This window comes from Pogona vitticeps, chromosome 7, assembly GCF_051106095.1.
Source record: "Pogona vitticeps strain Pit_001003342236 chromosome 7, PviZW2.1, whole genome shotgun sequence".
NCBI classification, from domain to species: domain Eukaryota; kingdom Metazoa; phylum Chordata; class Lepidosauria; order Squamata; family Agamidae; genus Pogona; species Pogona vitticeps.
Window position 1 is genome coordinate 23,107,761 of NC_135789.1, and position 12,014 is coordinate 23,119,774.

General features: G+C 51.9%; 1 protein-coding gene across 1 annotated transcript in view; it reads left to right on the forward strand.

The window, feature by feature from the left end:
* Window positions 1–12,014, forward strand: part of CLUH (CLUH binding protein of NUMT mRNA) — a 59,806-nt gene that overhangs the window by 40,554 nt on the left and 7,238 nt on the right. Inside the window, exons 12-21 of the mRNA XM_072978311.2 lie at window positions 737–841; window positions 1,875–1,975; window positions 2,948–3,100; window positions 4,046–4,108; window positions 6,334–6,578; window positions 7,152–7,236; window positions 8,338–8,491; window positions 9,473–9,612; window positions 10,844–10,924; window positions 11,467–11,592. Coding sequence (XP_072834412.2) covers window positions 737–841; window positions 1,875–1,975; window positions 2,948–3,100; window positions 4,046–4,108; window positions 6,334–6,578; window positions 7,152–7,236; window positions 8,338–8,491; window positions 9,473–9,612; window positions 10,844–10,924; window positions 11,467–11,592 — 1,253 coding nt within the window. The remainder of the gene's footprint in view (window positions 1–736; window positions 842–1,874; window positions 1,976–2,947; window positions 3,101–4,045; window positions 4,109–6,333; window positions 6,579–7,151; window positions 7,237–8,337; window positions 8,492–9,472; window positions 9,613–10,843; window positions 10,925–11,466; window positions 11,593–12,014) is intronic.

Below are 12,014 nucleotides of genomic sequence, written 5' to 3' on the forward strand. Positions count from 1 at the left end.
TACATATCCCACAATTCTTGACTCAGGGGTTTCGGTTTGACGGATACACGCCTTCCATGCACCTAAATAGGGCTCACCTGGGGGGATCAGGCCCACCCTGGAGGGTATGGAGATGGAGCTAGGCCTAGCTTCCTGCTCAGAAAGGAAGCTCCCAGCAAGCACTGGGGCAGGAACAGGAAGTTTGGGTGGAGGCTAGGCCGAGCTCGGCCTTGAAGCTTTCTCTTTTAGGACGTCATTCCCAGGTGAGCCACACTGAGGTGGCTGTAAGTCAGGCAAGGAGAATTTCAGGATTTGTGGCCCAGGAAGTCTGAAAGTCTCTCCCCTCTTCCCCAAATATTTTCAAATAACAAAAGAAATCTTATGAAACAGGAAAAAAATGCTTATTTGGCACCAGGTTTCGTGGGCTCTGCAGCACATCGTGAAAGCATGTGCCAAGTGAATCTTCACTAGTCTTGTAGGTGTTCTTCAAGACGGCTGTTTGTTACCTACACAACAAACATAAAACCAGTGTGATAGCAGATCAATCAATATTAACTGATTATGTACCTATACGTGTGTGTGAGAGAGAGAGGGAGACAACAGCTTTGTTGGGTTGATGGTTTCCACCTTAATTATAATCGCATTAATGATACTGCTGTTTACTTTTTGTTGGGTTGCTTGCTTCGCCTCTTGGCTGGTGCCCGCTAACATTTGCAAAAAAAACACAAAAACCTGTGTTTCTTCTTTCCATGTCCAGTGGACCCCAAAAGCAAGGAGGTGATTCAAAATGCGTGCAGAGCGGTGGGCTCCATCAGTGACATGGCCTTCGACATCCGGTTTAACCCTGACATATTCTCCCCAGGTAGGTGGACCGAGGGGGGGGGGGGAAATGGTTCAAGGGGTGTGTGTGCCGTGGAGTCCCGGCCAGCTTTTTCTCGCCACTTCCCTGAATCGGTTCAAGAGCCTCCCTCTGCCTGTCGCTTTGCGTGTCTCTCCCGTGCATGGCAGAGGGAAGACGGTGAGAACAGACCGCGTCCAGGGAGGCCTCGGATCAAGGTCTTGCCGTTTCTGGTTTTCTTTTTTGGGGGGGGGAGATCGCTCCACACACGCACCCCAGTCCATTTCTTTCCCATTCTGGTATATACACTGCTTGAATGCTAAGGCAACAGAGGCAGATTTTAATTTAAAATATTTTTACCCCGCCTTTCTCCTTAAAAAAGGACCCGAGGCGGCTTACATCCTTCAAAGACAATATCTAAAGCTAGAGACGGAAAGTATACAAACATTTTAAAAAGGGCCAAAGAAATGCCACACGAAAAGGCTGCAAACAGAAGCGATACCAAAAGCGCATTCCAAGCCATAAGGCAGAACCATCCATTTAAAAAGTCACATCCAACGTCGCCAACTCAGGGAGGGGAAACCTTGCCTGAAGGGGGGGGGGGTTAGGGTCCTTTAGCGGCTGGCGGAAGGACGCTGTGCTTGGCCGAAGCTCCTGAGGATAGTGACCGGAGATTCCTCTGGCACCTTGGAGGCTCATGGAGGATGAGCGGTGTGCTGTAGCCGGGACTTTGTATGGTCAAAGCCTTGGGAATTCCTCAGTGGCAGGATGATGCCATCCTCCTCCGCTGGCTCGGGCATCCTCGGAATGAGCTGCAGTCCTTTTCTCGTAGCCGGGAAGGAAAGGGATTTTGCTTTAAACAAGATAATTGGTACCGAAGTACTTGGGGGTGGTCTCTGAAGGGGTAATTAAGCACCGTTAGCTTTGCAAAAGGTGGGGAGCCGAAGGAAGGAGGGGTTTGGGGGTGAGGTGCCTTCTCTCCCCACACACGGGTGGGGGTGGGCTTTTTCCTCCCCTCTCTTCTGTCTCGCCTGATCCTCCTTTCTTGGCCTCCTAGGCGTTCGCTTCCCAGAGTCCAGCAAGGAGCAGATTCAGGACCAGAAGCGGTTGCTGAAGGACGCGGCTGCCTTCCTGGTGTCCTACCAGATTCCAGGCTTGGTGAGTCGAGGGGGTGGAGGAAGGGAAGGGAAGGGCAGGGAGGGGGGAGGGCAGAAGGAGGAGAGAAGGCTGGGCAGGACCCGGAAATATGTTCAACTCATCGGTGATCCATGCTCTTAAAAAAAGAAGAAACACCCACCCAAATAGGTGCCCACGCCTGGAAAAGTCAGAGATTTTCTCACACTTGTGTTTTCAAAGTTTGGAATAAAATACAGTTGAACCCCCACCACCCCATATCTGCAAGGGTGACTGGTTCCAAGCCTCCCCTTCAGAGGCTGAAAACCAGAAATAATAGTGAACACTAGACTTTGCATGGTAAAAAGGGGAGGGGATCCAGAAATGTGCATTTTCATGATACCTTACCAGAACCGGCCATTAGAGGGAGGCAGAGACCATGCTATGTATTCTTCAACAAGAAGATGTAGCCTGGTCTCTGGGTCCCTCTGCTGGCCATGTCTGGTAAATACATGGTGAAGACACACATTTCTACATGGGTTTTTTCCATTTTAATATTTTTGATATTTTCAGACCACGGATAAGTGAAACGGCAGATACTGATCCCACGGGAATGGGGGGGGGTCTTCCTGTATGCACCTTGGAACTGCTAGAGGAATAAAAACTGAAACTACGTCAGGAAGGAGGGGGAGATGGGGGGGCCAAGAAAGAGGGACAAGGGGAGAGGGTTAGGAGGGGGGGAGGCAGAAGGGGGTGGTAGCAAGAGAGAGAATGGCAGGGAGAGGCCAGGAGTGGCATAAACGGAGAGGGAAATGAGGACAAAGAGGCCGGGGTAGTCAAGAAGGTAGCAGACAGAGGTAAGGAAGGAACAGCGGAGAGAGATCGAGAGAGAGAAGGGGAGCCGAGGGGGGGCAGCAGAATGGAAGTCCCTCACGTTGGCTTCAGAGCCCCATAGGTCACCTCCCGGGGGCGAGGCTTTTCCCCACCCCTAACGTCCAGCCGCGTTTCCCCTTGCAGGTCAAAGACTGCCTGGACCACACGGTGCTGCCGATGGACGGGGCCACTCTGGTGGAGGCCATGCACCAGCGGGGGATCAACATGCGCTACCTGGGCAAGGTGGTCGACTTCGTCACCCAGACCCCGGCCCGGACTCAGCTGGATCACATCTACGTAAGTTCCGTCCGCCTCTCGTTCGCCTTGGCCGCCGCTCTTGGTCCAGCCTGTTTCTGCGTGAAAATCATCACGTTCTCTTCCTTGGCTTGAGATCCAAGCCTTGGTTTTGGACGTCTCTGAATACCATCAGAAAACACCCCTTTGACTAATAAATTTAAAATAAAAGTCAGCCCCTCAAACAACAGCGCCGCTCCCCTCTCATAACCTATTTCTCATTAGCTTTTGAAACCCCATCACACTTAAATCACTCTCTGGCGGGTTTGCGATTTAGTTATGCAGGGACGTGGTGGCGCTGTGCTGCAAGGTCAGAAGACCAGCCGTGGTAAGATCGAATCCACGCGACGGGGTGAGCTCCCGTCGCTTGTCCCAACTCCTGCAAATCTAGCTGTTCCAAAGCATGTAAAATGCAAGTAGATAAATAGGTACCACCTCGGTGGGAAGGTCACGGCGTTCCGTGTCTAGTCGCGCCGGCCACGTGACCACAGAAATGGTCTACGCTGCAGTTGAACCACCGCTCCACGGAGCACCCTGTTTAAAAACCCCTCTGCCTCCTTTAGGGGACGCAGGGAGACCATTTGGCCCCGTTTTCGGCCAAGAGGGAGAAAAATATGAAGGGGGGGGTGTGTTGTACCACCAGACTTTTGGAAGTTGCCCACCTAAGCTGCCCTAAGACTTCTAAGAGAGAAAGTGAAAAGAACTTCAGACAGAATAGGCGCCAGTTGGGCTAAAGCTCCTGGCTCAGAATCGGTCTCCTCTTTGATCCATCAAGCAGAGAGGTCTGCCTCGGCAACCCTGCCAGGTTTTGGACTACGACCCCCATCGTCCCCAAACCCCCCCAGCCAGAGTTGGAAATCTGCAAATTAATTGATTCACAGGGTAACGAGATCAGCGGACTTAATTTTTCCCTCCTGCCTTTCTTTTCTGGTCTTTTTCCCCGAACAGAAAATCGGAATCATGGAACTGATCACTCGGTCGGCCAAGCACGTCTTCAAGGTCTACCTTCAGGTACGCCTGGATGAGAGACACCCCCACCCACGCCCCATGAACCCCTGGCGACCCCCCCCCTTTATGTCGCCAGTGCCAGGCGGTCTTTCCTGCCTCCTCTCTCCTGCTCCCGGGGAAGCCATTTCCTCATTAAGGCTTTTGTGAGCATTGCCTGGCAACTGGGAGCGCAACCTCATTACTGCCTGAAATAGGCGAGAGGGAAAACCGGTCCCCACGCCGTACACGGACAACTCTTGCGCGCGCCGGTTCGTTTTCTGCTCCTCTCCAGAGCTGGATTTTTCTCTCTCTCTCCCTTCACCAAATGTTTCCTCTTCTGGACGGAAAACACAGTTTCCCCAAAGGAAAGAAAGGGGTGCAAAGGGACCACAGGTGGTCGCCCATGGTGCTTAAAAAGAAAAAAAATGTTTTCCTTTGGTTTCTGAGAAAGCAGGGCCTGTTTTCGTCACGAGGGTCCCCCGTCCTCTCCTCCCGGACGACAGCCTCCTGAGTACTGTTTAGCGGCTTGGGTGCCGTCTGTGGGAAGCAGTCCCACCGCCGTGTTTTGCAAGCGCAACTCGGTCTTCCTCGGCTGTTCCCTGCGCTCGTGCATGTCCGTGTGTGAAGCTGCAGGCGCGCCGGTTTCCGGCACGTGCCGAAAACGGCGGACGGCTGGGCGTGTTTGGCACGATGCCTCTGGTGTTCTTGTCTTTGTTGTTATTATGCGCCCTTGGGTTGCTTCCAAGTTATGGAACGACCCCGTGAATTGAGCCCTCTCTGGCCTGTCCTGTTCTCAACCGCCCGGCTCAGCCCTTCCTTTAGGGAGTCGGTCCATCTCACATTGGGGGTCTTCCTCTTTTCCTGCTGCTTTCCACCTTTCCCAGCCTCATCGTCTTTTTTTTTCCAGAGATAATCCTGCCTTCTCTGGAGATGCCCAAAACAGGACAGCCTCAATTCCAACATTTTTGATCTCTAGGGACCGTTTGGACTTGTTTGTCTTCCTGGCAAACGCAAAGCTGTCCTCCAGTGCCACTTTTCAAATGGATCAAAATTTTTTGCAAAAGGTTTATATGTATATTTTTTTTTAACATTTAAAAAAGTCTTTAAAGAAAATCAAGTGGCAGAGGAGGAGGAGGACGGTGGCTCCAAACGTCTTTGAACTGGAACCATATTTTGAGAGGTTTTTTGCCCCCTCCCCGATGGCCTTGTGGCTGACAATTAAAAGGTTTCTCCCCCCCCCCCAGGGCTTTAAGGGTGGCTCATAGGGTCCCTCTTTCCGCCCGAGAGCTGGAAACCACCTGAATTGTTGTTCTCGGGGGGGGGGGGAGCAGATTGAATTAGTGGGTGGAGTCTAAGGAAAATGGGCGGGGCCAGAAATAGCAGGATTTTTTTGGTTTTGGGGTCCCAGAAGGTCTGAGTGTGGGTTTAGCTGTGTCGCTACCGCTCAGTTCAATGTTTCTGAAGAAGGAGGCTGTGCCATACGCCAGACAAAACCTGTCCAGTCTTTTCAAGAACCTTCGGATGGCTTTGCTGCAACAGGCTTTAACGGGGCTACCCCCAGGAACCCTGCCCCCAAATTCCTACCCAAGTAGACCCTGTGGAATTTGAATGTGGGGTCAACAATCCTGCCCATTCAAGAAGTCTTCTGTCGCTTGGGGCAGCCGAAGAATTCAGGCCAGCATCTTTACACAGACCGGTTAAAGCCGGTTGAGGAATTTTAAGAGCCATTGCAGTCAGACCCCTATATCTGCAGGGGATCCGTTCGAATCGCCTCCGCGGATGCCAAGAACTGTGGATAATAGCAAACCATCGCATAGTCTCTGGTTCCCTCTTGTTGCCAGTTTTGATAACTGCGTAGTAGAAATACGTATTTTTTCCCCCTTTTAATGTTTCATTAAATAAAACCTTGGAAACGGATCCCGCAGATCTGGGGTCCCTGCTGTATTACATGCCCGTATTTCACTCGCAGCTGCCTGTACAGAGAGCCACGGGGGTGAAGACCCACGGCAGCCGGCCCAGCGCCACGACTCTCCTGCCACTGGGGTTTCGGTTGTGTTTATGCACAAGCTTCTGCTTTCCTACCCAAATGGATGCTCCCTTTTAACTATCTTAAGTGGAATAAAGACAAATGGGCAGCTTTGGATCTTTCCCGTGCTGGGCTCCAAGCGTTTTCTCTCCAGGGATCTTTCCCGCATCCCAGCCTGGCCCTTCCCATCCCCAATCCCGGCCACCTTGTTTTCTTCTTCCAGGGCGTGGAGCTTTCCGGCTTATCGGCCGCCATCAGCCACTTCCTCAACTGCTTCGTCAGCGCCTTCCCGAACCCCGTCGCCCACCTCCCCGTGGACGAGCTGGTCTCCAGGAAGAAGAGCAAGAGGAGGAAAAACCGGAACCTGGGGGCCGCCGACAACACGGCCTGGGCCACCATGAGCCCCCAGGAGCTGTGGAAGAATATCTGCGCCGAAGCCAAGAGCTACTTTGACTTCGGCCTCGAATGGTGAGCCGATGCCCGAGCGGCGGAAAAAGGAAGCTTCTCCCCTTCGGGGGGGGGGGGGAACGGCAGGACTGGGCAGAGGGTGGGGCGCCCGGTTTGAGGGCATCTCTTACCCGATTGTCATTCCTGCCCTCTCTAGGGCAAGCAGGGAGCCCTGAGTTCAAACCCCCCCCCCCCTTTGGCTCCTTTTAGCCCTTGGCCAGCTTTGATGCCAAAGTAGAGGAATTCTTTGGCCCTTTAAGGGTAGAGGGAGCAAGGGGTCCCCCATGGCCGGACGAGTAGCTGCCCGAAGTTGGCCTTTGTGACAGGGGGTGGGTGGGTGGGGGGTGTGAGGGAGGGGAACCCGAAGAGCCCTCTTTGAAAAAGATCCAGAAAACACCCAACGCCGGTCGCACGGCTCTGTTTCCGCCCTGCTCCGTTGCTTTTGAAATGTGGTGTCGCTGTGTGCCCTCGTTCGACACACGCCCATCCTTTGGGGGGGGAAACGGGTGACCCAGGGAAGAGGTCACGGGGAACTTGGTGGCGTTCGGGTCCCGTTCGTGAGCTTTGCCTCCCGACTGTGTTTGCTTTCTGCAGCGAGAGCGTGGACCAAGCTGTCGAGGTTTATAACCTACAGAAGATTACTCTCCTCCGGGAGATCTCCCTCAAAACTGGAATCCAGGTCTGGCCGGGTGATGTATTACAAACTTTCCAGTCCCCTTTCCCCTTAGAAGAGAAGGACGCAGGGAGTTGGCTGGAGGATCTTTGCCCTTCTTGGCGGGTCTGTTCAGCCTTGATGGGGGGGGCAGGGAGGAGATCTATGGGGTGTCTGGCAGAAGACCTCCTTGTCCGTTGGGATGGGATTTGTTTGGATTTTGTGGACTACAGGTACCCTAATTCTCCTTTCTGGGAGTTCCAACTCTCTTGCAGGCTCCTTACGAGCATCTGACTATGGCTCGCCTGGGAGTAAGGCCTGAGTTGGGAGGCTTTGAGGCCTAGCTAGGCCTAACTTCCTGCTCAGAAAGAAAACTCCCAGCAAGCACCAGGGCAGGAACAGGAAGCTTGGAGGGGAGCTAGGCCTAGCTGAGTCCTCCAGGGAAGCCGAAATGCTTCCTTCCCAGATCCCCGGGTTCTGCTTTTTAATTGTCCCCAAGGGCATCACCTTTTAATTTTATGCCTTTTGTAATTCCATTTTTTAATGTACTTTGATTTTTATTGTTTGACGGTGGGGCGGTTTGATTTGGTTCTATTAAGCTTTTAGCTAAAGGTTGGCTTTCTCTGGTTTCGAATTATTTTTGGAAACTTTGCAAGCCGCCTTTAGCAGCGCCATCGTTTCGGTGGAATTTATAAACGTGATAAATAACAGTCGTTGATAATTTCCCAGAATGCCCCCTGACGCAATGAAGCGGCAGGAAGTTAAGAACCTAGGGCACCATGGGATACTCCCAGAATTCCTTGGGCTGAGGGCCTACCACCAGCGAGCATTCTGGGAAGCAAAAAGGTGACCCTAGAGAGGAGAATGTTGGGGGTGTCGCCTTCAAAAGCAGCCCCACGTAGAGGGCATTGTAGGAATCGGTCCTCGAGATTACCAGCGCATGAATAGGTGTGGCCTGGGATTTCTTGCCCAGATAGGAGCCAGAGGTTGGGAGTTTGAATCCCCCCACCGGCCCCTCCTTGACAGGAGCTGGACTCGATTCATAGGGTCCCTTCCAGCTCTGCAGTTCTCAGATGATGATGATGATGCCTCTTAACGATGATGAAGATGCCTTGTGCTGGCTTTCAGATCCTATTGAAGGAGTATAACTTTGATAATCGGCACAAGCCAACGTTCACGGAGGAAGACATCCTGAACATCTTCCCCGTCGTGAAACACGTCAACCCCAAAGCCTCGGACGCCTTCCACTTCTTCCAGAGCGGGCAAGCCAAAGTGCAGCAAGGTAAGGGTCCAGGTGCGAGGCTCGTCTGTAGGTAAGGCAGCTAGTCTTTTCTCTTTGAAGAAGAACATCTAGAGGACCGGATGAGGCCCGCCCCTCGAGCAAAAGCTTGTTCCTTTCTAATCGCAATCAGGAGCAGTAGATCCATGCCGGGTTTTAGTCCGGACCTCAGAGCTCTCTAGGGCTCTGGAGTGATCATAGTCCATTCAGCACCCTGGACAGGTCCTTGTAAGGTACAACATAAAATGTGGAATGGATTTGCTTCCCTCATGGAATTGGAGGCCCTGGCTTCCAACTCCCCAACCCACCCACAGCAAGTTCTGAATGCTTTTAATTTGGGGGATTCTAAGAAAGTACAGGGTTGGACCCGAAGGCCTGCCGTCTGTCCTTCCCTCCAACTCGGCAACTTCCCCTGCTGGAGCCAGTGAAGGATCTCTTATCAGCCCACTTGCCGGTCTCCTGGCTTGTGTTTTTCAAACCTAAATGTGCCTTTAAACTTCATTTCAACCTGACTCCGGCTGAGCCCTGATGGCTAGTCGGTAAGTGAATGTTCGATCCGTGGAAATCCATGAGGACTAGAAGTTTGCGTTGAAGCAAACGAGTAAGCGAACATTCTTTCTGTCAGCAGACAGATTATTATGAACCCTCCACCGCTTCTCTTTCACACACTGTGCTGTTAAACATGCCAGAAGGGTCAGTCCGGCCGATGAGCTAATGACGCCAATTAGAGGCTCAGTAAATGGGAAACGAAGGAGGGGCCAGAATCCTCTGCCGTCATTCCACCCGCAGACGGCAAACGCTGTGGCTTCTTCCTCATATGTTCATCGTGAGCCCCACTAGGATTTTGCGTACATGCCACTTTTACATGTTGCCAACGCTCTCCTTCTGCAGGCCCAGCCGTGTCCTTTTCCGGAGTGTCCCCCCCCCAGTTTCCGGCACGCAGGGAGTCTCAGAAACACCCTCACCCCTCCTCGTTCGTTTCAGGTTTTCTGAAGGAAGGCTGCGAGCTGATCAGTGAGGCCTTAAACCTGTTCAACAACGTGTACGGCGCGATGCACGTGGAAATCTGTGCCTGTCTTCGGCTCTTGGCTCGCTTGAACTACATCATGGGAGACTATTCAGAGGTACAGAGTCCTTTGTGTGTGTGTGTGTGTGTGTGTGTGTGTGGTGTTGTTGTCGTCCCCACAGCAGCCTGAGATCCTAGCAGCTGTGGGCTAGGAGCCGTCAGTAATTGCCGTATTTTTCCGTGTATAAGACGCCCCCATGTATAAGACGCCCCCCCCCCCAACTTTTCTAATCCAAAATTAAGAAATCTAAGTAGGTCTTAGCAAGTGTAAGGGGAAAGCAGGGATCAAAGCGCTGTAGGATCACTCTGATCCCTGCTTTCCCCTCCACTTGTTTTTGTTCTCTCCTCAGCTTACTTCCGTGTATAAGATGACCCTCAGTTTTTAGTCTAAAGATTTTAGACAAAAGTATAGTCTTATGCACGGAAAAATATGGTAAGTAACTAAGCCGTCAGGTTTGGCAGCTGTCCCTAGATCTTGTGGCATGGAGTTCCACCGATTTCATTTGTGAAAATTTTCTCCCCTCACCCAATCAGCTTTATACCTTAGTGAGGATTTTAACCTACTACCTCAGACATAAAATGGTCTCTTGAGGGCCTCCAGTGTTGGAGCACTCGTCACCTCCCGAAGAAAACTGGTTCCCTTGTCGTACTACTCTAACAGTAAAGAAGTTTTTTCTTCTGTTCAACTGAAATCTGGCTTCCTTTAACTTCAGCCCCTTGTGGCGTGTCCTGCCCTTGGGGATGATGGAGAATGGATCCTGCCCCTCCTCTACGGGACCGCCTTTCAGGTCTTTGAAAAGTGTTATTTCCCCTCCCTCGCTGGGTACCTTTAAGAAGCAATTAAAAACTTGGATGTTTCGGCAGGCCTTCCCATCACATAATTCATGACCTTTTTCTTTCTCCCTTACTGTTTTATGTTTTGTGTCCCCGCACTGTATTGTAGTGTTTTATGATTTAGAACTGTTATTGACATTTTCATTGTACTATTTTAAATTTTGTTAGCCGCCTAGAGTGGTCCTTGTGTGGCCAGATAGGCGGGATATAAATAAAATAAATAAATAAATAATAAATAAATTATCCTACCTGTCCGATCTCCCCTCCATCTTCTTTTCTCCAAGCCAATCCCGCCCAGTTCTTTCAGTCTTTTCCTGCAACCGAGTTCCTGCCTGTTGTGTTAAGTTTCAAAAAGTAGCTCGATCTGGATCCCTTTTCCCAGATCCCAAATGTCCGTGGTAGGCAGATGCCCACCGGGACACGCTGGGGCTAAACCCTTTCTCCCCGCTTTCCAGGCCTTAAGTAATCAACAGAAAGCCGTGTTAATGAGCGAAAGGGTCCTTGGTATCGAGCACCCCAACACGATCCAGGAATACGTAAGTACCAGAGGACGGTGGGGCTGAAGCAGGTGGGGTTTGCTTACGATGTAACACGGTGTGTGTGTGTGTGTGTTTAGGAAACCAGAGACCTGGGAACCCCAGATCCTGAAGTTCCCCCCTTTTATTGAAGGTTGGGCTACAGCGAAGATGCTCTGTGCCTTTTCTTCTTCTCTCTCTCCCCCCTTTTTAAAAGTAGCTTTCACTTTTGTGTTTAGTAATTTAGCCCCCCCGACCCACCCACCCCTTTTTCTCCCCCTTTTGTGGGGGGGGGTTTATATACTGGGTGCGTGCAGACCGTCCCACTGTTGCCTTGAAACGTCTCCAGTCAATAGCAGGCCGGTGGGTTTTGTCTCGGTGGCTTGGTCCGAAACGCGCCGCCTTTGAATACCCGACACTGGATAGAGCCTGCCCCCTGAGCCTCTCCTGGCCAAAGGGTGGCGCTAGAGAGGAAAAGTCAGGGTGGGGGTGTTGACTTTGTGGGTGAGCCAAGGAAGGCGTTGCCGGCCGTTGGGATCAACGGGCGTAACTTTGTTTTGCAGATGCACCTGGCGCTCTACTGCTTCGCCAACAGCCAGCTGTCCACCGCGCTCAACTTGCTGTATCGCGCACGCTACCTCATGCTGTTGGTGTTTGGCGAAGACCATCCAGAAATGGCTCTCTTGGACGTAAGTCGGTCTGGGCTTCCCCCCAGTTCTTGAGAGCAAGGCTTCTAAGCCACTAGTGGCGAGATCCAGAGCTCGGGAAGGGGGCCCTGTTCGCAGGGCCGGGCCGTTGACATTTTCCCAGCCATCCGGACACCGTTAGGCTCGTCCTGGTTGAGCACCTCCGACCATCCCTTTCCGCACCTTTTTTTTGGTCTTCGATGAATTTAGGCGAACTTTAGCACTGTGGTATTGTCGCCCTGTAGCACTTTAAAACTGTGAAGCTATGGAACAGTCCGCAAAGAGCGAAAAAGCAATTATTCCAGAAGAAGGGGTCCATCGGGGAAAGGAGCCTGCCGTGTTTTTTTTTTTACACCTTCCAGTTTTCGAACAAGTGGCTTTTGAGACGTAGGGCTCATATGGTGACCCAAGGAAGGGGTGGACTG